The following is a 25,071-nucleotide window of genomic DNA, read 5'->3' on the forward strand; positions in this document are numbered from 1 at the left end:
CACGAGAAAAAATATAACAAATGGAATATAATTGCTTATGGTTCCGCGATTAGATCCGAACTGAAATATAATTAATAAAATATAACAGTATTGACAGTAATGGTGCTTAATCTGTGCCTAATCATTATGAATACAAGCATTGCAGGGATATAGCAGATCGTAAAGTTTTCTTCGCATTGTATCATGAGTCGCAATAAACAGAACGAAACTGTACGTGTCATTGCCACCGTGATATGGAATCGTTACAAATGAGTCTCTTTTTTCTATAAATACAGCACTTCTTGATTACGGCTATATTGAATTGTGACGCATTCACGTTGAAAACCATGACAAGCAGTTTTTATATGTATCGCGCGTCTGATTAAAGATTAACTCGAGGTCGTTTATCATTGCTAGTAAAACTACATGCCTTTACCCCAGTAATTTTGTTTATTGTACTTTTTAAAAAAATAGGAGGAATATTTTTTGGTTAAATATATTTCTTTACTTTTAAACGAATTGGTGTCGCACTGAATTCTCAATATATTATTTCATATGAAATATCTGTTTCACGTAACATAATATTATTAAAATTGAAACTGGTGTATTAAACACAATCTTAATATAATTCTTACCAGTTTTCGCCTCCAGTTTTGACCTCGTTTTAGGGTGGTGTTCTCTGCGCGAAGTTAATGTAAAATTTCATAAGAATCGGTATAATAGACAAACTTACTTTCGTGTTTGTTGTATATATATGCAAAAGTAACTCTGTTTGTTCTTTACGATTGAACCGCAGAACTCATTTAGACGAAATTTGGTATGGAAATTGTCATGAGTGCTTAGGATACCTACATACTACATTTTTAATTCACCTCGAGGTGGTCAGTCAGAGTAAAGCAGGTTTCACTAGAAGTAGTATAATTATTGTACATCGCATCAAATATATAAATGAAATTTGTTAGCGTTTAAATAATGTAATATATAAAAATATGGCCAAGCGTGTGATTCTATTCAAGGACGTAAGAACGATTGCCATTGTTTATTATTATGGTTTTTCTCGATGTACATAGCGAGTTGTTACCTAGTAACTAAATGATCTAAATCAAGTCATTTATTTACATTGCTGTTGATATTTTTATTGAAATGAGTCAACATTATTTTGATATAAATTTTGTGATAAGCTTTTCAAATAAGGATCGTATAGATATAAGAAAATATTTGATTTCTTTGACATTTATTTAAATTATACTGTAATTGAAATCTTGCAATAAAAAAATATTTCGATACCGAGATATTTTTTTAATCTATGTATCTAAAAATGTTTTTTTAATCTGTGTATCTAAGAATAGTATAATAAATATACAAGTCTATCATCTATTACGAGATATTGATCTAGAATTGTTTTTGATTTGAGATAGATGAAAATAATCCATTTGCATGGCCACACTTCTTGATCTTGTATCTCAGTTCTACCTCGAATATATCGTATTTAAGAATAAGATTTCAGGCCAGGTCCTGTTCCAAGCAGGTGGCATAATTCAATACAAGATTTTAAAGATGATAAAAAAGCGTGGAGTTAATACCTGTTGACTTTCATGCAGGATATGTTAATTTATTATTATTTATTTAACTAACATGACTTTGTATTTTTTAAATGTTAAAAAAGAGTAACTACTGAGTTTCTTGCCGGTTCTTCTCGATAGAATCTATTTTCGGAACCGGTGGTAGCTTCACTTAATTGTAAAATGACGATTCAAAAGTACTTGTAAAAGCCTATTTGGATAAAACAAGTTTATTTTGATTTGAATAGCAATACTCACTATACGTGTCTTCCGGTTTGAAGGTTGGACGAGCTAGGGTGTCAGACCATGTCTTATGTTCGATAGTTTGTAGTTACCTACAATTATCGAACTTAAGACATGTAAAAATGTAAAAAAAGTTAAAATTATTTGAAAAAGCTAGAGAAATCGAGCGACAGCAGAGGTTCGCGCTTATGCTTACGTTTAAAATTACAAATAAACATTATTTTAAACCAAACTTAGTCATATTTTTTTAAATATTAAACACAGGTGGAGGGGGTCAGTCAATTCTTATTTTTTCTTATATTAAGCGGATTATTAGTGGAATAAATGAATGATTACTAAGCCGCGTAAAAGAACTTCTTTTCCAAACTTCGATCGAATAACTTGACTATGGACAAATAACAATTAAGTTTGATGACGTAATCGCTTTGCCCACCCATAGACCCAAACACGCCGATAGGTTCTCGAGTGCTTGATAAACGAGACTATATCTATATAATCTATGACATAAATACTCGAGTGTTGTGTTTGAGCTTAGTTGCCATCGAAGTGGTGTGTTACCCTCACGTACAACAGCGTGCGGTTACCTTACTGTATTTGTAATCACAGATAATAAATCAAGTGAGTAACGAGATTTTTATTAATTTTATTATCGTTTGTTCATTATCGTCAAGCTGTTAAACTATTGTTATTATCATAGAGAATAGCGAGGCTTCGACAAGGTATTGTCATATTTATAGTGCTTTAATTGTTACCGTCTTATTAGTTATATTATCTAGTTATTCTATGGGACAAACAAGAATACTTTTTATTGTTCTATTCTGATTCATTACATTCAGGGTTAAACTGTTGCCGATTGAATATAATAAATTACAATTTATAAATAAACAAAAATATGATATATTAATAATAATTTAAATAATAGTGCAGTGATTTTGTTTTTGAAATACATCGTAGTCGCAAGGAAGGAAAATATCTCGTGGACCGTTGTAGAGGTTGATTCCAATATATTGTTTATAAGTCATCGGTTTAGTGGTATATCATTGAAAGCATATCATACCCTGGATTCATAATAATATAGAGTTTGTCTCACATTTCAATATCATATTCACGTAGATACATTTGATTATAATAAATCGTGTAATTTATTGTACCACTTACGTCGTGATATCCATACAAATGGCTGTTTCACCGATTAAGGCCAAATATTTGTTCGTACAATCAGTCCGTGATTGTTCATTAGTCTAGATGTAAACAAACATTGAAAACAGTCTTATCAGTATTTATTACAGAAGAAAGTAGTAAATGTTATTATTAATAAATAATAAAAAAAATATTATTTGACCACTGAAAATAGTTGCAGAACATAATTTAGAAATTGTTCTTCCATTTACTTTAGAAGGTGTAAATTTAAAAAGAAAATAGAAGATCGAAACAATTTATCTTGTCTGTGTGTATGTTTGTGTTTGTGTGTGTGCATGTGTGTGTGCATGTGTGCAGTGCCGAAGACCAAAATATATTTTTGTACCTATTCTATAGGTATATGTTACTATTGAAATAAAACTAGTTTAAACGGATTTTAATCGCGTATATTAATTATTTTGACATCCCGACGTTTCGAGCAATTTACAGCGTTCGTCACGGGTAGTGACCAATATACTCGATTAAAATCCGTTTAAACTAGTTTTATTTCAATGTGTAATAATTGCGAAAATTTAAGACAACATTATATGTTACTATTGTATGCATCGCTCTATTCCTATCGAAGGAATATTTGATTTCAAACCTTTCCCCTGGGACCATTAGTCGATATGGGGCCCCTAGGAAATTACTTATACTGCCCAATGGATTATCTGCCCTTGTGTGCGTTTGTGTGATAGGAATACGCATATTCATCATCGAACATACAGTGTATATTTAGAGCAGGTAACGTGGCCTTCACGTCCGTGTAGCTTTTTGTTGGCAGCCGCTGAGTGGTAACTTTTTACAGTCGAGATGCGTCATAACACGAATACTTAATTCTTAATTTAATAGGTTCTATAAGCGTGGGGATTCCCCAGTACACTGTCATTGAGGGAATTTCGTTTGGAATGCCAATAAGATTAGATTAACGGAAGTGATGTACGTTTCTTTAGTGTGATTTTGAAAACATGAGTTAATCAAATTAAGTAAGTAAGAAGGTTAAAAGATATATACATATAAAAACTCAGCGGATTTTTAAGCACGTGATAATGAGCAGTGCTGTGCTCTTTCAAGTTCTGAATAATCGTATTGGTTCACCCCCCACCTCGCCTGATTTAAAGATTGTAGGTGAGGACAGATTGAGCTAGCGACACATAGATTATGGATTAGAATGCTTGTTCTGATAACATGTTACACATAAATAGATAAAAAGATAAATAGATACATAAAGAATAAATTTCTGTATAAATGACGGTTAAGTTATTAACCCTATCATTCTTATTTGTATATTCTTATTGAAGATACCAAATAATAATATTTTTGTGATGAATTTCTATAAATATATGAAACTTATCTAACATATTAAATATATCACTTTATAACTGAACAAACATGGCATTATTTACTTACGGCAGAGGCGTACTCTAAATGTTCGCGTTTAGTGCACATCATAAGATAAAATTTATATTGTAGGTATAAGGGACTTGAAAACTAAAGCAGTTAGCTCGGATTTAAAAAAGCCTAAATGTTTGGTTTATATGTATGTCCTAAGCTTTTTCCCTTCTAGGTTTACCACTGAAAATTATGTGATTGAAAACCACGCTTTTATCTGCAGTAACTGGACAAAAACGAATTAAATACTTGTAAATTGATACGACCTTATAAACCCTTCACTAAAGATCACTAGGTATAAATTTCGGCAAATTGTGGAACTGGCGAATAAAGATTGATAAAGATATTATGAACTCTTCGAATCAGGATCCAATAAAAATGCTATTCTTTTTTTAAAATCTGGTCTTGTCTTTTAGGAAAATGCCAACGGTGAAGCTGTACTACTTCCCGACGAAGGGGCCCGCTGAAGGCAGCCGTATGCTGCTTGCCTACGGCGGCCAGGAGTTCGAAGACATTAGGGTGGGAAGGGAAGATTGGCCGAAACTAAAACCATGTTAGTACAACCTATTATTAATTCACATTACGAGTATTTATAGGTATAAGAAATGAGACAATATCACATATGAGTACATTACTCTGATCCCAATGTAAGTAGCTGAAGCACTTATGCTATGGAAAATCAGAAGTAATGACGGTACCACAAACACCCACACCCAAGAGAACAAAGAAAACTAATGATAAGCTACATCGACTAGGCTAGGAATCGAACATGTGGAAACCCGTGGCGTACCCATGGAAACCGATGTACACACCACTCAACCACGGTGGTCGTCAAAAATAATGACAACCTCCGTGAAAAGATGTTATACATATTTATATAATAATAAAAATATATATAACATCTTATTGTCCAAGGTCGGGAGCGCATTAATTATTTTTTCTCACAGTGCCAATATCTACGTGCGGTGGTGACCGCTGACTATCATTAGCTTGTTTGCCTAATTGTTTTAAATTAAAAAAAAAAGAAAAACAAAAAAATATCTAATTATTACTTTTAACAGTTAAACAGACACTTGGTCCTTTTAAGCAATAGTAATAATTAAAGCTTTTATAGTTGCATATAAAACGTAAAATGAAATATGCATAAATCTGTTTCCAGCAATGCCGTTTGGCCAAATGCCGGTACTTGAGATCGATGGTCAAAAATATGCACAGAGTACTGCTATCGCGCGCTATCTCGGCCGGAAATATGGTCTTGCTGGCAAGGACATCGAGGAGGACCTCCAGATCGATCAAATTGTTGACTTCTTTAACGACATTCGTTCAAGTAAATATGATTATTATTACTTATATAAGCTTTAAACTCGGTGCAGCGGTTACCCTCCCCTAAATCCGAACCAGTTCATATTATTATTTTGGCTTTTATTAGTTCATATTATTATTAGTTCTTGAACACTTTGATATGCCTCATAATTTTTGATAGCAAATATTGTACTGTAATTATTGCTTTTTCAAGAACTATGATTTTGGTATATAAATGTTGTTAAAGAATAAAGGGGATGTGAATTTATTTTCTAATAATCGTTATGACATTGGTCACGTTTTTTTTAATAGAAGCTGTATCAGTTTTCTACGAGACAGATGAAAATGTGAAGGCTAAGAAGCAAGAGGAAAATGAAAAGAATCATTATCCAATTATGTTGAAAAAGTTGGAAGAAAATATTACTAAAAACAATGGGCACATGGCTCTTGGAAAGGTATTTATGATAAAAAAAAATTAATGTATACAAAAAAAAATAATTTAAATCGTTATTGTTATATTCTAGTGTAATTGTTGTGTTTCGTTTTCACGAGTGAGCTAGTCCGTAAAGTTTTAATCCTAAAAAACATAACTTCGTAGTTCCTAGGGACCTTATACTGGTGATGTAAGAAAAGTGTTAATATTCCTTAAATTTTCCAGCTCTGTATTGCTCTCTACTTTAAATTATTCAAAAAGCAGTTCCATGCCTTAAAGGTCTAATAAATAACCCAAATTACATAGTCTGTTTATATTATTATTATTAAATGGTGATTAGTATTTTTGAATGGTAAAAAAGTGCTGAATTTTTTGACGGTTCTTTTCGGTACACACTACTTTCCGAACCGGTGGTAGCTTCATTTAAAATAGTTGTTAAATGACTATTCAAAAGTATTTGTAAAAGCCTACTTGAATAAAGTATATTTTGATTTTGATTTATATACCAATAGCATTGTATTTTTTAATTTCAGCTCACTTGGGCAGATTTTGTTTTCGCTGGCATGTATGATGCTTTTAAGTTTTTACTTAAAGTACCTGACATAGACGAGAAGTACCCAAGCTTTAAGAAAGTACAGGAGAAGGTGCTGGCCATCCCCAAAGTGAAGGCTTTTTGTGACAAAGCTCCCAAGTCTGATTATTAAAGGAACATAATTTTAAATCGTACTACTTTTATTTTATATTTTTATTTGTTCATTGTTTTAATGTATGTGTTGTGATATATGAATATAAATTGTCTCAATGATATCTTTGCATTTTGTTTCGTCCTAATTATCTTTTTATCAGTTATCATTAAAATTTAATTAAGTATCGTTAAAAAAGAATACAATATTAATGAATTAATGAAAGGAAGATCTTTCATATATGTACATCAAAAATAGAAAATAACCTAAAATTGATCCTTGTGGAACTCCTATTTTATATAACAAATACAGAGTGTAATCAGAGGGTTGTAAATGGTAAATACTATTACTTTTGGTATAAATTAAGACAATTTTTTGTTAAGGACCATGTTGTCATGATTTTTTTAAATATTCTATAGAGGTATATAATTTTAATTGAAATAATAATGTTGAGTATGGCTTTGATTTTTAATTACGTTTTTTAATTGAAATAACATTTATTAGTATGATTATTGATTCGGTTATCGACGCCGTACTGTGGCACTCCCGTCACTTGCTCTCGTGGCGTGGTGCGGCGAGCTGGTACTGCCTGGCACGAGAAAAACAAAAGACGGTTTATTTTGGTTGAGGAGTGGAGAAGAAAACGAGGTTCTATGATGGGCGTTAAAAGTATATAATTAATATACAATAAGCGGATAATTAATATATGTATCGTTTAGTAAATTAATATAGTATCAGCTAAAGTTATTTTGTTAATTAATTATTGAAGGATCACTCTTGATATTAACTAATAACGTTCTTATTTATTAAAGTTAATCAAAGAATATATGAAACGATACAGTAATGAAAATTAAAGTTGCCGGTTCCAGTGCATTCTGCCGAGAGAGAGTTCAATTTCCCGCCAATGTTTTCTTTTTGTATAATGTTGCCAATTTCAAAAATCGTAGCGACAAAAATAGTAACATAAATTAATGTTATGTGAGTAGTTTTATTACTAGTTCGATTATTTAAAATGACATCTGGCTACAACTGCAACAATAAAGATTAACTTATATTATTAAAAGACAAAAAGTAAGTATTAAACTGAGCATACACAAATAAATATACAGATTAATCAAACCTTTATATAAAAAAAAAAAATATATTATTTATTTCGATTTGGATTTATACAGAAACTAAAGAATTTATTTGAAACATATATAGACAAAACTATTTCTACTACATAGTTCGAAGTTAGCAACCAAACGCAAATTTAAGTCGGTATTTGGAATTAACGAAATTATTTTGTGAGCAAAACTGGAATAAAACATTATTGTCAAATATATCACAGTTCACATGTGTGGTTATTCAATTAGATGACGCACGTATCCGCCAGCGCGTTGTCAACTATAGTACGACACAACTTAGATGTAGCATCGGCAAAATTCGTAAAACCGATCACATCCGAATTAGGTACAAAAACAACAACAGCCTGTAAATCCCACTGCTGGGCTAAAGGCCTCCTCTCCCTTTGAGGAGAAGGTTTGGAACATATTCCACCACGCTATTCCAATGCGGGTTGGTGAAATACACATCTGGCAGAATTTCTATGAAATTTGTCACATGCAGGTTTCCTCACGATGTTTTCCTTCACCGCTGAGCACGAGATGAATTATAAAGACAAATTAAGCACATGAATCAGCGGTGCTTGCCTGGGTTTGAATCCGCAATCATCGGTTAAGATGCACGCGTTCTAACCACTGGGCCATATCGACTCTACTGGGCCATCTCGACTCTGAATTAGGTACGCTATCCCCAATTATCAATATTTATTTCTTATGTAAATATAATATTTACACAAACGTAATAACTTCTAAAATGTCCTAATATATTCGTCAGTTTGACTGTTCGATTTACATGCACTTGCTCTCTCGGGTTGAACTGATGTGAAAATCTAAAGCGATAAATAGCCTCGACTGGCGCGATAGTGAGCTATTTCTATTGGTTGTATGAATCGGTTTTTATTGATTGGCGATGCTACATCTAAGTTGTGTCGTACTATACTTATTAATCGAGTCTAGAGCGATATTCAAAGCAGGGGCCGAGACACGGGCGTCGCTATGGGCTTAGTCGTTGTTGGAACTGAGTCTAATAGTGACGTGCACACTTTATAACCACAGATTATAAAAGCGTAAGTACTTTATAATATTATCGTTTTTTTATCGTAACGTTATACAATATTTATCGTTATTTGAATAGCTGAAAAATGTTTCGAATAATAGATAAGAGTTAAATAATCCATCAGCTGTGTATTATTATTTAAATATCACATTAGATTTTGCGATAGTATTAATTCAAATCTATTTCATTTTTGAAGTTTATTAGAATTGAAGAAATCCCCTAACGACCTATCACTCTTCTTCTTCTTTTTCTCCATCTCTTACAAGTATTATACTTAGTATAAAACTATTAAAACCTATTTTGTTGTTGTTGTTTTGTTTCAAAAACCGGATTTTTAATATATTTATGTTTTGACATTTATGTATTCCCGATCATTGTTAATTTATTCCATGTTGGTTGTTATTATTATTATAATATTTATTTAATTATTTATGAATTATAGCAAATTATTGCGAACTGGGTATGCCCAGGATAATGCTTATGTATTATTATTTACTTATTTTAAATAAAGTACTGTTTTTTCGGTGTTAATAATATTTAGAAGGTGTGGAAGAGTGTGTGCTGTGTTGTAATGTGCGATATTTTTTTAGGCTTTTGTATAATATTGTCTATATTTAACTTTAATGTATTTTAATTTATTCCATGCAACTGTTTATTCATCTAAATTGCGCAGTAATATTAACTCACAAATCTTAGGAATATATGAAATTAATAAATAAATAAAATTTTAACAAAAAGAAAAACCGACTTCAAACAAAACAGTATTTTAAAACAAATTAAAATGCTGTCTTAAATTTTCGCGATTATTACACATTTAAATAAAACTAATTATAACGGATGAATCGCGTATATTAATTATTATTATTATTTTTTATTTTTTTTTTTTATTTTAAAATAATTAATATACGCGATTCATCCGTTATAATTAGTTTTATTTAAATTAAAATGCACTAAAAAGTAATAAAAATAATTGCATATTTAGCCACAGGCACACGCTTCAACAATCAAAAGAAAGAAGCGATACGAGCCTCTTGATTGACCCAGTATAATATCGTATAAAAGGTAATTTGTAAGAAACATTTCTTAAAGTATTCTCGTATTGTTTTTTGATAGGTATAGGGTATTAGGGTTGGCTGACACCGACTCCAAATATAGCAATAATTATAACTACATTATATAATCGTAAATCGACTTTTAAGTAGTCTAATATTTTTCATTTCATTTTACCTAGGAGGACTCTCAAAAATATGTTAAATATGCAATTATTTTTATTACTTTTTAGTGCATTTTAATTTGTTTTAAAATACTGTTTTGTTTGATGTCGGTTTTTCTTTTTGTTAAAATTTTATTTATTTTTTGATTTTAAGTGAAGCTGATGTAGACTAACATTTTTTTCTTAATATGGATAGATTAAGCGTGCCGTTTATATGAATCAGAAACTACTTCAGGGACAATTTCAAAAGAGACTTTCGAATAAAGCTAAAATAGACTTTCGAAAATGCGGCTTTAATACGTCTTGCGGCATAAACTACAAGGTACCACCCTCGAATGAGCTGTAATCGACCTCAGTAAAAAAACTTTGCAAAAGAGCTATTCGTATGCTATGTCGTACATCATATGACATCACATCATATACACAAAATTTGATTAAAGACAGAAAGAAATTCTGCCCCAAATCGCACCCTAACTGTAAGCCGTTTAGGAGTTCCGTCAATACATAGTATAAAACAAAGTCGCTTTCTCTGTCCCTATATCTTCAAAACTACGCAACGGATTTTGATGCGGTTTTTTTTAATAGATAGTGTAATTCAAGGGGAAGGTTTATGTATATAATAAATGAACAATATAGTAAAAAAACACTGACAATTTTAGAAGTTTGCAATGTGATGTCGTAAATAAACAAATTCTTTAGTATATTAATATCAGTATTGCACCCGTGAGAAGTCGGGGCGGGTCGCTAGTTGATTATAATATTCGATTATGACAATTACATGAACATAACCACGTTCCGGAAGGTGAGTCAAATATCCAAATAACCTATAAATAAAAGATTCGACAGAGTATCGCTAACGTGCTCCTCAGAATTGTTCCGTTCCCTCCCGATCCCTTAATTTGTCATGGATCCTGTGCTCAGAACCTTACCAAACTTTCACCAAAGTACCCTTAAAGTATATCCTTTATAATAAAAAAAGAATCATCAAAATTGGTTAACGTGATTTTGAGTTATTCACCTATTTGTCGCGCATATACATAATGCAAATTTAAGACTTATGTCGTTTTCATACGGATACCATCATTGGAAAAAAATAAAAAAAAAATGGGACCCCACGGGAAGCACTACCTTTCAAACAAAAAAAAAAAATATCAAAATCGGTCCACCCAGTAAAAAGTTATGAGGTAACAAACAAAAAAAAAATACAGACGAATTGATAACCTCCTCCTTTTTGAAGTCGGTTGAAAATAGTCAATTTGACGAGCTTTGTGGTCGAATTGTGTGTACACCGGTTTTCGTGGATACGATAGTCGATGTAAAAAAAGTCCATTACTTTTCTATGTTCTTGGGTCTGGGTGTTTGTTGTACCGTTGTTACTTTTGATATTCTATAACACAAGTACATTAGCTGCTTACATTGGGATCATAGTAATGTACGTGATGATGTCCAATATAAATTATCTATGTCTAAGTTCATTGTCTTTGATTCAGTATATAATGTGATTAGTATTTTAATAATAAAATTATTAATAATAATTGCAGAAAATATTTACTAGATAATAATCAACAAAACGATACCAGTCCATTATTATATATTCATATAAAAAGTTTACTGTGTGTCTTCTTATCTTCAGAAGATAAAAAATTAACTGCTAAGCGACAAAAACCGTTGCTGAGTTTTGTGTACAGAAATCGCTCCGCATGGCTTGTTATACTAATATTTTGTCTGACTATTACAATGGTTGTTTAATGCCTCAATGCTTGTTTAACGTAACGTAACGAAACATTTTCTACAAAAGAGATGTTTTTTGCATATAGCTTTAGTTATTTTGTAGTTCAGTTACTTCGGTTGGATTATTGTTAACTAGCGACCCGCCGGGGCTTCGCACGGATGTAATACTGACACTAAATATACTACAATGTTTGTTTATTTACGACATGACATTTAAAACTTTTAAAATTATCAGTATTTCTTTACTATATTTTCCATGTATTATATACAAAAACCTTGCTTTTGAATCACTCTATCTATTGGAAACTCCATCAAAGTCCGTTGCGTAATTTTAAGGATCTAAGCTTACATAGGGACAGACAACGACTTTGTTTTATATTATGTAATTATGTTATGTTCATCGTTCGCTAGATTTTATTATTCAAGTAGAGTTCCCACAGTGTAATAAATTACTTTCAAAGTATTGCAAGGAATTGGTAGACTTAAAGTTCGATTAACAATGAAATTTGGAATGATTTTGAAATACTCTAGAGCTGGTTCCATTTTTGGTATAAGGGTGTTTGGGGCTGTAATTTTATTAGATTTTATATGATTAATCTAAGGAAATGTATACAAATCTCTTTGCGGTCCTGATTTGAATTGGCTTCGGATTGTGATTGACGATATTGTCCCGGATATATACACGCGTGCAAACCCATTTGTAAAAGCTGTACGTACTTGCATTTGATTATAGTTTTATTCTCACATCGCGGTAACATTTGTTTTTTTAATGGTATAGGTTGGCAGACGAGCATATGGGCCACCTGATGGTAAGTGGTCACCATCACGCATAGACCGTGACGCTGTAAGAAATATTAACTATTCCTTTCATCGTCAAGTTGCCACCAACCTTGTAAACTAATTATGTCCCTTGTGTCTGTAGTTGCACTGGCTCACTCACCGGATCACAACAATACTGAATAACTGATGAATGGGTGGTACCTACCCAGACGGACTTGCACAAAGCCCTACCACGAAGTGAATCGTTTGTCTCAGATTCAATATATATATTTTAAATTAGTCTCTTAATTATTGAATAACGTCATCATCGAATAACATGTTGTAGATTTTTAGCCCAAGCTAAATGGGCACATCAAAATATGACCAAAGATTTACAAATTGTAAGTCGAGATTTTTGTGTCAAAGTTTTATTCCTAGCCTTCTTTTATGTTTTGAACATTTGCACAACAAGAACAAATAATGAAAGAGAAACTGTGTAGGAATATAAACAACCCGGCAAGGCCTATGTTTAGAAGACAGTGATAACCTACGGATGTTAAATGAAAATTTTCCAATCTGCCAGTCAGCAGCCAGTATAGGTTTAGCTCCAAAACTTTCTGAATAAAAGCAGATAAAGTACAAACAATGAGAATTCATAATAGATAGATATAAGCGAAAAATTCTTAGATATAAGCGAAATTGGAAATAATTTGATATTGTATAAAAGTTTATTCAGAAACTTAGGCGAGTGTATTTTAGTCCTCTTGACATATTTTTTAATATTTTTCAGAGCGATGCCGACGCACAAGGTATACTACTTCCAGCTGAAGGCTCTGGGTGAGGGCATTCGTCTATTACTTGCCTATGCTGATCAGGAGTTCGAAGATTGCAGGGTGGGAAAAGAAGAATGGCCCGAATTGAAATCATGTGAGTATAATCGACCGCCATTTATAACTTAATAGTATTTTGTATTCCTAATACAAAATACTATTACTTTATACTTAATTGAACACCATAGAAAGAAATTATATTACATTATATATACATGCAGCATAGATTTGGCCTTAATAAAACAGGCGTACAATTTTGGCGACCTTATCGCTACATACCGATCTCTTCCAGGTAACCAACGGTGTAGGTTAGGATATCGCTCAGAGTATGAGGTAGGTAGTGCCGTAATAAATCTATAACAAAACTAAATAAAGGTTATAAATGTAAAATATATGCTGATTATAACTAGATTCCCGCGTGGTAAAGCTTATCACAGACTAAACAGTAACAGCCTGTAAATTTTCTACTGTCCCCACTAATTTATCTTTCACTACCGTGTATACGAATTTTATAGAAACAAATTATGTACATGAAAGATCAGTGGTAATTGCCTGAAAATGAATTTCCACCATCGGTTAATATACACACATTCCAAACATTGGATCATATTGGTTCCTAATTTGTGTATTATTTGTGATGAAAACTAATCAAGGTTGGTTTTGTATCTACATCTATGTCAAAGTACTTTCCATATTATACGCAAACATTGCATTACTCTTTCTGAAATAAATCCTAGGGAGGTGGTACTTGTAGATAGCATGTTTTCAAGTATGAGCGAGGAAAACAATACAAACTTCTTAAACTTCATATTTCAATTGTTTTTTTATCAATCATAAGGCCACGAGGCTTAAAGAAGTTGTTGAGATAAAGAAATTGACATATAACGATGTAACTAATATAATTATATAAAGAATGATTTGTTATTAATTAACATTTGATAAATTTCACCGCCATTAAGTTTGTGTAGGCTGTTAAACTAATGGGATAACAAATACATCTAGTTTGAGTTTTTAAATCAAATTAATTCAAAATATAGGTACTTTATTCAAGTAGGCTTTTACAAGCACTTTTGAATCGTGATTATCGTTGTATTAAGTGAAAAGCGAAGCAAGAGACTCAGTAGTTACTCTTTTTCAACATTTAAAAATACACTAAAGTAAAGTAACAGCCTGTAAATATCCCAGCTTCCCAATGCTCCCAGCTGGGATAAGGCCTCCTCTTCCATTAAGGAGAGGGTTTTGGAACATATTCCACCATGCTGTTCCAATGCGGGTTGGTGGAATGCACATGTGGCAGAATTTCGATGAAATGCGACACATGCAGGTTTCCTCACATAGTTTTCCTTGGGCTATCTCAGCTCTTTTTTTTTAAATACAATCTTGTTAGTTAAATACAATTATTTGTATATGCTCATACCTGGAAGTCAACAAGTATTAAATAACGCTTTTTTATCGTATTTTTGTCCTGATCTATTTACAGCGATGCCGTTTGGACAAATGCCGGTACTTGAAATTGATGGCAAACAGTATGCGCAGAGCACCGCCATCGCGCGCTACCTCGGCCGCAAGTATGGTCTCGCTGGCAAGGACATCGAAGAGGACTTCGAGATCGACCAAATTATTGAATTCTACAACGATATTCGCATCAGTAAATATTATGCTTTATGAATAATTATTTATTAGTACTATTTTCTAAAAAAAATCACTAAGCGCCTTTTTCATTCTACATAGCAAACATTGGATTTATATTGTTGCTTCACCACATAGTATAGAACGAAATCGTTTCTCGCTGCCTTTCTGTCTATGTATGCTTATATCTTCAAACTACGAAACAGATTTTGATGCGGTTTTTTAATAGATACAGCGATACGTGCACAATATCGAGTACCTTAAAAAGGTCTACAAGAAGACCGTGATGCTATATATGTATCTTTTAGGGATAACTCGAAATAATAATTTTTATCTTTTACTTTTTACGAAAAATAATTTTGTAATCGATTTTAAGGAACACAACATAAATCTTTATCCATTTTAAACCTTAAATACATTGTGAATTATATAGATGAATATGGCCCGTAACTGACTGAAAAAGTGGTGAACGTTGTGTATAGAGACATTCTGTAGTATATTTGGTATCAGCATTGCACACATACGATGTCGGGATGGGTCGCTAGTGACATATGAAGTAGAAAATTAGTTTAAGCATTAAAGTACTCAATAGTTACTGTTAATGAAATATATATAAGAGCTGTCTAATATAAACAATGTCATAAGACATTGGGTCTTACAAAATGACAATAAAATAATAATTAGGTCTGTAATAATGTTTACTGGCTATATAGATTTTTGTTATTTTTCGATTGACACAGTTTACTTCTATTCTAGAATGGTCTCGAATATGTTAGTACGACAGTAAAATCCTTTGACATCGTTACAATTTGTTTGCTTTTCAATATTAACCTATAGACTGTCAAGTATAAGTTGGCGTTCCTGTGGCAGCACCTGCTACACCTTTGTCTTGTCACTTTTTTGTTTATTTTACCAATATCTCCCTAGAAAATAATTCTCTACGTCTCATTTTCAATAGATTTTGGGTAACTTTTCTTAATAAGGGTAAATAAAACAAATAAGATATGAAATGAACAAAAAAAAATTAGTACATGTTTTTGCCACACGCCAACTTACACTTGATGTAATGTAATATTTAGCAAATTATTCTTTTACAGAGGCATCAGCGATTTTCCACGAGACAGATGAAAATGTAAAGGCTAGAATGCAGGAAAACAACGAAAAGAATGTTTATCCGTTTTTGCTGCAAAAGCTGGACGACATTATCACTAAAAACGACGGACATATGGCTCTTGGAAAGGTACCATTTACTTTTATATTGAAATTAAAAAAAAAAACCGAAAATATAAAGTTTTTGAAAATTATGTGACTTGAGGAACAATCAATTGTTCAATATATGGACGAATGCCATTTTTTATAATTTATGTCTGTAAGTTTCCACTTGGTTCTCTTCTCTATGGAAATTATCACGCAAGCTATGAGTGTATGAGAGTTGTGAGTTTCGCATTTCAAATTACAACATAATGTTTGACATAGTTCAGTGCCCATTGAACGGTACGTTACATGTTTTTGCTTCTTAAACAAACTTAAGATATTTAACATTGCTCGCTCAAAGACTGAACCAAAGGAGAACATAACAATAAAACTTAACCTTAAGACCTTAAAATCAGTGGCGGCGTAAGGCAGGGCGGTGTGGGCCACCGCCCACGGCCTCGCGGTACAAAGGGCCTCGTGCCCGAAATTGCAAACTGTATCTTGCCCTCAACAATTTCAAGAAGAGAATCATAACTATCATTTTAATTCACTTTGTTTTGTTAATTATTTTTGTTTCCCCGTTTTTATATTGTTTTAATTGTCGTTTAGCTACAATTATGCAGAATATATAAATTTGATTGAAATAGTTGCGTAAATTGATTTAAAATTATGCAATACTCGATTTAAAAATTGTATTGCATATTAATTTAATTTTCTATTTTTTTTTCTAATTTAATTTCTTAATTTTTATTTTTATCTCAATTGTAAAATGCTAACTAAAATATACCATATATTAGCTGTATTTTCAAAACAAAAAAAATTGCGTCAAAAAATAATCAGGTCTAACCCAACTCGCCTAGTGTGTTTATTGGTTAATTTATGTTTTTTTTTTATGGTATAAGTTGGCGGACGAGCATATGGGCCACCTGATGGTAAGTGGTCACCATCGCCCATAGACATTGACGCTGTAAGAATTATTAACTATTCCTTACATCGTCAATGTGCCACCAACCTTGGGAACTAAGATGTTATGTCCCTTGTGCCTGTAGTTACACTGGCTCACTCACCCTTCAGACCGGAACATAACAATACTGAGTACTGTTGTTTGGCGGTAGAATAACTGATGAGTGGGTGGTACCTACCCAGACGGGCTTGCACAAAGCCCTTCCACCTAGTGATGTTTTTTTAATTTCAGCTCACCTGGGCAGATTTCGTTTTCGCTGGCATGTACGACTGCTTCAAGTTTATACTTCAAATATCCGACTTAGACGAGAAGTATCCGAGTTTCAAGAAATTACAAGAGAAGGTTCTGGCCATTCCCAAAGTAAAGGCGTTCTGTGATAACGCCCCTAAGTCGGATTTCTGAGAGAACGCGATATAAACTGTTATCTTCTAATTTTTTTTGTTTTTTATGTGTGTCAATTATGTTAAATGAATATATCAGCTTTATCTATATTTGTTTTTTTTATTGCTCATTTATATACATATAATAAAATTGGAGTGTCTGTTTGTAATTTTAAAAATCACCTTTTTTACTCAATGCATAAGTATGTATACACATATAGGTATATAGGTACGTATACTCTGTCTGTCTGTTTCAGTTAATCTCTAGAATGGCTGGACCGATTTTGACGGAAGTTTCACTGGCAGATAACTGATATAATAAGGAGTAACTTAGGCTACAATAATATTTATTTGTTAAATTCAAACATAGTGGATATATAAATATTTACAAACATATGAGAATTTTTATCGCTCATGTGAAATTTCGCGCGTGTAAAAACACAAACGTCTTGCGTACAGAAGAAATTGTACACTTAATATTGTTATCTGCGATATACTAGTTACTTAAGGTTGTGAAACATTTGAGATATTTCACAACATTAAGTAATAAGTATTTTAATTAATTTCTACTGAATCTCCAATCACGTTCTGCTCAGAGATTTCAAAGTTTAAACAAGCTAAGGCATGTTCATTTAAAATTAAATAGATATTAACCGTCTTCGCAGCCCATTAAACATCCAAAAAGGAAAAGAAAATAATTTATTCTGTAATCCTTTCTAGTCGTTTCTGCAGGCATAGGTCATAGTGTCATGTAAAATATCGGTTTATAGTATTACAGTGATTGACACAAAAAATATATATATACATATAGCTAATGTAATGAGAAATGAAGGTACTTAAATAGAACAGTTGAAAGTACTTGGATAATAGTCCAGGATTTTTTACACCAAAAATCGATCCGCATCGCATCGCATCGATCTACATAAAATCCTTCTACGTGATTTTTCGATTAAATTATGTCAGAGGGTGCCCCCCAAGTATAAAACCGCGAGCATTAGCCGCCATCTTGGAAAACGTTTTTTTGCATATATCTAGGAAACGGTAAGTTTTACGTTAAAAACTGAAGAGATCTTTTTTGTAGAGAACAAAATTTTCCATCTTTTTTATACCAAACTTTTCCCCCTATTGTTGATATTTTCCGATATATTAAGTAAAAAAAAAACAAATTTTTTGTTTTTGTAAAGTAACTCAATAATTTTTGGAGATACGAAAATAATGTTTGGATTAAAGTTCGAGAACATGAAATTTCCTACAAATTTTGTTTAAAACTTTTTCTTGTAAAATGATTAGTTGCTGAGTTCTAGCTGAATAAAAATGGTCACCTGGAATCGTAAATCAGCGACGAGCGGTAATACGTTAGTGTGGCATGGAAACAAAAAAGTATAATCGAATTTTTTATCATGGAGACGGTAACTATTATATTTATCGTGAATCGGGAAATGAAAGATAAAAAAGGAAATTTTGCACACTAAAATATTTTAACGAATTATTGTAAAAAGGAATGGAAAATGATAAAACTGAATTGAATTTCTGTAAAATAATAATTTCGTTATTGTTCCTTAGTTTTTTTCCATATTTGCACGCTGTGCCTAAAACAAAAACCAAAAATATGTTTCTAACAAGGAATATATTACTTACTAAAACATTTATATTGACTCACTTTAATAATTGTTTATAATATTTACCGTATTCGTTATAGACGATGCGGGTACCCATAACATTATATAAATTATTCATTTAAGATAGAAACTAAATAAAAATCTATTCTAATTAATAAGTCACCAAAATTGTAATAAAACAAATATATTTTTGTATTGTGACTCCACCTTTAGTGCCGTTTTAATCTCAGTTTCTTAGAACGGTCGTCAGTGAAGCACTCAAATCGGACTAGCGCAGACGCTGTAAAATATAAATAGAATCTTATCAATTTTATTTTTAGGTACATATAATTTAGAGATTATTTGTTATCGTAAGAAGTAGCAGTTATATATAAGATACGAGTGAGTATTTTTGTCAATATTTTATTTCATCAACAAGGTGCAACATTGAAGAGCGTGTTAGTAAATTAATTGTTTAAAGGTAATAAATACTTTTATTTATCGTTTAGACAAATTAAATTTTTAGACTGAGATACAGTTTTTTTTAAATTAATTTTACCCGTAGTTTTTTACATCTAGACAAATTTACGTGCTAATGTCCCCCCCCCCCCAAACACACATAATAAAATTGGAGTGTCTGTTTGTAATATTAAAATAGCCCATTTTTACTCAATGCATATGTATGTATACATAGTACATATACCAAAATATTTTTTTACAATTTTTGTCCGTCTGTCTGTCTGTCTGTTCCGGCTAGTCTTTGAAACGGCTAGACCGACTTTGACGGTACTTTCACTGGCAGATAACTGATATAATAAGGAGTAACTTAGGCTACCATAACAAAATCAAAATAAACTGCATTTAAGTGGGCTTTTACAAGCACTTTTGAATCGTCATTTAACAATTAAGTGAAGCTACCACCGGTTCGGAAAGTAGATTCTACCGAGAAGAACCGGCACGAAACTCAGTAATTACTCTTTTTCAACATTTAAAAAATACAAAGTCTTGTTAGTTAATACAATTATTTAAATGAATATAACCTGCTTGGAAGTCAGGTAATAATTCCACGCTTTTTTATCATCTACAAAATCTTGTATCGAATAATATGCCTTTTTTACCAGTGTATTTTTTATAAGCGATTTGAATTTACGAAACGGCAAAGTTAAAAGCATGTTTTTTTGTTAAATTCAAACGCGTACAAGGTCGCGGACACAGCTGGTGGATATATAAATATTTACAAACATATGAGAATATTCATCGCTCATGTGAAATTTCGCGCGTGTGAAAACACAATCGTCTTGCGTACGAAAGAAATTGTACACTTAATATTGTTATCTACGATATAATAGTTACTTAAGGTTGCGAAACATTTGAGATATTTCACAACATTAAGTAAGTATTTTAATTAATTCCAACTGAATCTCCAATCACGTTCTGCTCAGAGATATTCAAGATATATTTTAACTCTATGTTAATTTTTTTTATAAATATACTTCAGGACAATGGCAAAATACGAGGTCTACTACTTCCACCTGAAGGCTCTTGGTGAAGGCATCAGATTGTTGCTAGCTTACGGTGGTCAGGAGTTTGAAGACCACAGAGTAACTACAGAAGAATGGAAAACTTTAAAGCCCAGTAAGTAATAATGTTCAAATAAGCTATCAGTTATTGCTATACTAACTTTAAGTTATGTGATAAAAATTCGTATATAATTTCTACCGTCAAACAGCAATATTTGCTATTGTTCTGTTCTAGTTTGAAGGGAGGGTGAGGTAGTGTACAAGGGGCATAATAACTTAGTTCCCAAGATTTGTGATGCGTTAGAGATCAAAAAGTAGGTAATCAAAATTCCTTACGGCGCCAATATTATGGACAGTGATGTCTAATTACAATCAAATGCTCCGTTTAAACTACCTAATTAAAAAAAAAACCTTTTATTTATTTAATAAATTAATAAAAATATATTATTTATGTGTAAATAGGTCATCCATAGCTGAAGCTTATCTATCTTAGCTAGCTAATGGATAGATAGTTATTTAAATATAGATTACAAAATTGTACAAACATGTTAAAGTGTACAGATTAATTCCAATGCTGTTATCAGATTATGTTTAACAACAAACTCCTGCATTTATTTGAAAATGAGTGTTTTTTGGCTGCGTTCACCTCAAGACTTATTCCACTTTGAAAAAGGAAAAATCATAGCATATTGACAATATTACTGAACTGATATCTTAATCAAACAACCATAAATATGTCTAGGTAAATGATACCATACTAAACTTTTGAATATATTCGTTAACATTAGCGTACCAGAATGTCTCGTTGGGCTATTAGAAGAGAGATTGGACTATTTCGCAAATTATGTAAATTCTTGAAATCATATCGATCGTGGAAGATTTGTTGTCTTGTTGAATTTATTTTGCATTAGAAAACCTGTACAAAATGATTGAACTCTTGAATGGTCCACTGGTAAAACCTTAACAAATTTTCTGTGTCATCTATATATCATAGGTAAACCTATAGTCGAGTATTATTCTCGATTGTAATCATTTTGTTGCATTATATCCCAGACAGTTAACTTTGTAGCAAATAGCAAGCATTTCTAATATCCCGCATAATTGGTCCTATTTCGTACATCTCCATTGAGATGATACTAACAACATCTTGACATGCCTGAAATAGTTGGTTATTTCTTACTAAACTGCAAAATATCTCATTACAAATTTTGAAGGTCATCAATATAATAGAAATTTCATTTTCAGCGATGCCATTTCGTCAAATGCCGATATTGAAGATAGATGGTAAGGTGTATGCGCAGAGCAACGCCATCGCACGCTACCTCGGCCGCAAGTATGGTCTCGTTGGCAAGGACAGCGAAGAAGACTTCGAGATCGACCAAAATGCCGACTTTTTCACCGACGTTCATATGCGTAAATAAATTTATCCAATTCTTTCCACCCGAACTAATATAAATTGACATTCTTAATACAATAAATATAATACAATATTTATTCAAGGAGACTCCTGCAAGCACTCACGTCTTGCCATTTTATAAGTTTATATTAGTATGCAGTGGATATTATAGTTCAAAATATGTCGCTTCATAACTACTTGCAGTTTATGTCGATCAAGTTAACCTACCAATCCATTGAATAACCGGCATCGTCGTCTGATCTGTCTCGCTTTGTAATAATTAGCAAATGATTCCACTGCAAATCCAAAACAAGAATATACGAGGTGTGTTCAAAAAGTATCGCGAATTTTGAATATTCGCGGGTTACGTATATTCGAATTTCGATCTTTTTGTGGCTTTACGAGTATACCATGAGATCTTGTGTTTAAAAACTTAATCTTATTTTTTGAAATCGTATTTTTTGTTTCAAATATAAACAGAGGCAGCACGAGTGTACCATGAAGAAGATGAAGAACGTAAGGCAAAACTACAGGAAGACTTAGAGAAGAACCATTACCCGATAATTTTGAAAAAGCTGGACGACATTATTACCAAAAACAATGGTCATATGGCGCTTGGAAGGGTAATTATATTTTGGGTTTTTTTAACTCTTCTATTTGAAGATCATGTAGAAAATAATAGGCTATTTGACAATGCGAAAAATAAATTGTGAATTATTGTCATCAGTGTATATTATGAGTTTAAAAATCGTTATTTACTAACGAAAGTTGAAAATAATTAATTTATGCAAAAATCCATAAATAAAAATGCATTTTTTCAAACGTTCGTCACGCGACACAAAACGCTCCCAATTGGCCGGGCTTATGATGAAGTCATTTTCTTGTAAACTTTGCTTTTCTACTATATGTACCACAGATTAAAATACAGCAAAGTGACGTCACCGACCTCATTGCAGCGCCATATTGTCCAAGTAGCGTTTTTGCGCGCTATTTAAATATGGAATTTTTAATATGATATTTTTCGGTGAATATGTACTAGAAATAAAAAACAAAACTTGTACTGGGTTCCTTAACTTCTACTAAATAATATTAAATGGATTTTAAAAACCAGTCAAATAGCCTATTGCTCAACTTTTATAAATATCAATATTAGAGCAGACAAATGTTCGATAAGGTGATGAATTTGCTCGTATGCCTTGCTAAAACATAATAGAGCAGACCCATTTAATTTATAACCAAACCAAGAATAATTTGTCATTTTGTATAACGTCATGTTTATCGAAGCGCAAGCATTTGTTTCGAATTATTCGCCAAATATTAAATGATTATATTTATATGAATATTTAATTTCCACCAGACTAGAGTGTTTTATGACACGATGTTCAATTATCAGTGAACATTCTTGTTGATTTCGAGATTCCGAAATCTTGGGTTCAAACCCCAAGTCGGACTAACAACAAGCTATTGGTTTTTCAATTGAAAAATTCTCAGTAACCGCTGAGTCGAAAAGTTATAAGTATGTACAGTTCCATGCCTTCAAAAACCTTGGTTATGCCACCCCATCGAATTATGAGAGCGTGGGAATTGCGCCTGTGTTTTCCACTCACAAAGCGTAGTTGGCTAGTCTTTCCCTAGGGGGAATCATCATCGTACTCTTTTTGTCATTAATATTTTGAAACTATTAAGAAGAAGGCAGCACTGATTAATTAATTAATGAGAAGTAAAGCTACTGTACTATATTAGAACAATTCTCATAAAATACATACATATATATAGTTGAAAAAATGTTGTGTTGTATTTGCCCGGCGGTTTGGAATTTCTATTCAACAGTGAAATGCTGTTAGCATTCTTCGGACAACCATTCCCCGCGTAACTTAAGTTGTTTATTTTTTGTAAATTATTTTTCCTAACATACCAACATAATGTTTTATGCGTCGTATCAATATAACTTTAATCATGTTCGAAAACCAGTTTATATTTATTTATAGATAGTATATATATAGTCTATATATGTATAAATGTAAACTGGTTTTCATTATAATTTTAGCAGTATTCTAATTATTTTCCAGTTGACTTGGGTGGACTTTGTGTTTGCGGGCTTATATGACTGTTTGAAGTGCCATCTCGCAATACCCGACTTGGACGCCAAGTACCCGAGTTTTAAGAAGCTCCACGACATGATTGTTTCCATTCCTAAAGTGAAGGCATATTGTGACAAGGCTCCCAAAGCTGAATGGTGAACGAGAAATGCAACGAGAAATTAAAAACTTTAGTTATATATAAGAGTATTGATGTTTAAGTTACAGTAGTTCTTTTACCATTTCATAAAGAGTTTTGTAATAAAAAAGATCGCACTACATTTAGATTTTTTTTAACCTTAAGTGAAGTGGTGGTCAGAGATCGGCTCTTAAAACTGCAAGGACAGTTGTTTGCCACTCCTCATAACAACAACATTATCAGCATGTTATGCCACTGCTAGACTAAGGCCTCCTCTCCCTTGGAGGCAAAGCTTTGGAGCAAATTCCACCATGCAGCTCCAATGCGGGTTAGTGGATCTAATGCTGGTCGGTAGACTGTTCACACTGTGCTGAAAATGACTACACAAACGTGATCAGGGTGAGCCCATCACTGCTCTGGGTATCACGTAAGTGCAGTTTTGCATCCATAAGTCGCCTCTTGCGACACGTACAAAAGAAGTATACAATTTGACAGAATTATTTAACGTGCTGCTTCACACTACTGAATTATTTACAGATTTGTATCTGTCTGACTAAATAACGAATAACTGTCAACATTAATTTATTTAAATTAAATTTTAATAAAGTTAATTAAATCGTTTTTTAAGTTATGTTGCCATCAGTATTCATTTATTAATTAACTTTTATTATTGATCACAGGCCCTGTTCATACATGCTATTTGGTGT

At 32.2% G+C, this 25,071-nt stretch overlaps 3 protein-coding genes across 4 annotated transcripts; all 3 read left to right on the forward strand.

Annotated features, from left to right (window-relative positions):
- Positions 1 to 2,271: 2,271 nt before the first annotated feature.
- Positions 2,272 to 6,809, forward strand: LOC124536765 (glutathione S-transferase 2-like). The gene is made up of 5 exons (XM_047113354.1): positions 2,272 to 2,402; positions 4,772 to 4,908; positions 5,515 to 5,682; positions 5,970 to 6,112; positions 6,624 to 6,809. The coding sequence occupies exons 2-5, from the start codon at positions 4,776 to 4,778 to the stop codon at positions 6,792 to 6,794; spliced, it is 615 nt and encodes a 204-aa protein (XP_046969310.1). The 5' UTR covers positions 2,272 to 2,402; positions 4,772 to 4,775; the 3' UTR covers positions 6,795 to 6,809.
- A 1,981-nt stretch (positions 6,810 to 8,790) lies between these two features.
- On the forward strand, positions 8,791 to 17,744 carry LOC124536767 (glutathione S-transferase 2-like). Its single transcript, XM_047113356.1, has 5 exons — positions 8,791 to 8,943; positions 13,427 to 13,563; positions 14,947 to 15,114; positions 16,193 to 16,335; positions 17,485 to 17,744. The coding sequence occupies exons 2-5, from the start codon at positions 13,431 to 13,433 to the stop codon at positions 17,653 to 17,655; spliced, it is 615 nt and encodes a 204-aa protein (XP_046969312.1). The 5' UTR covers positions 8,791 to 8,943; positions 13,427 to 13,430; the 3' UTR covers positions 17,656 to 17,744.
- A 1,743-nt stretch (positions 17,745 to 19,487) lies between these two features.
- On the forward strand, positions 19,488 to 24,506 carry LOC124536903 (glutathione S-transferase 2-like). 2 transcript variants are annotated; one of them, XM_047113563.1, is made up of 5 exons: positions 19,488 to 19,633; positions 20,730 to 20,866; positions 21,997 to 22,164; positions 22,628 to 22,770; positions 24,217 to 24,506. In XM_047113563.1, exons 2-5 carry the CDS (start codon positions 20,734 to 20,736, stop codon positions 24,385 to 24,387), a joined length of 615 nt encoding a protein of 204 aa, XP_046969519.1. In that variant the 5' UTR covers positions 19,488 to 19,633; positions 20,730 to 20,733; the 3' UTR covers positions 24,388 to 24,506. The 2 variants fall into 2 exon arrangements, with proteins under 2 accessions (XP_046969519.1, XP_046969518.1); XM_047113562.1 differs by having other exon boundaries at positions 19,491 to 19,712.
- The last annotated feature ends 565 nt before the right edge of the window (positions 24,507 to 25,071 follow it).

This window comes from Vanessa cardui, chromosome 17 (assembly GCF_905220365.1).
Source record: "Vanessa cardui chromosome 17, ilVanCard2.1, whole genome shotgun sequence".
In the NCBI taxonomy this organism is placed as follows: domain Eukaryota; kingdom Metazoa; phylum Arthropoda; class Insecta; order Lepidoptera; family Nymphalidae; genus Vanessa; species Vanessa cardui.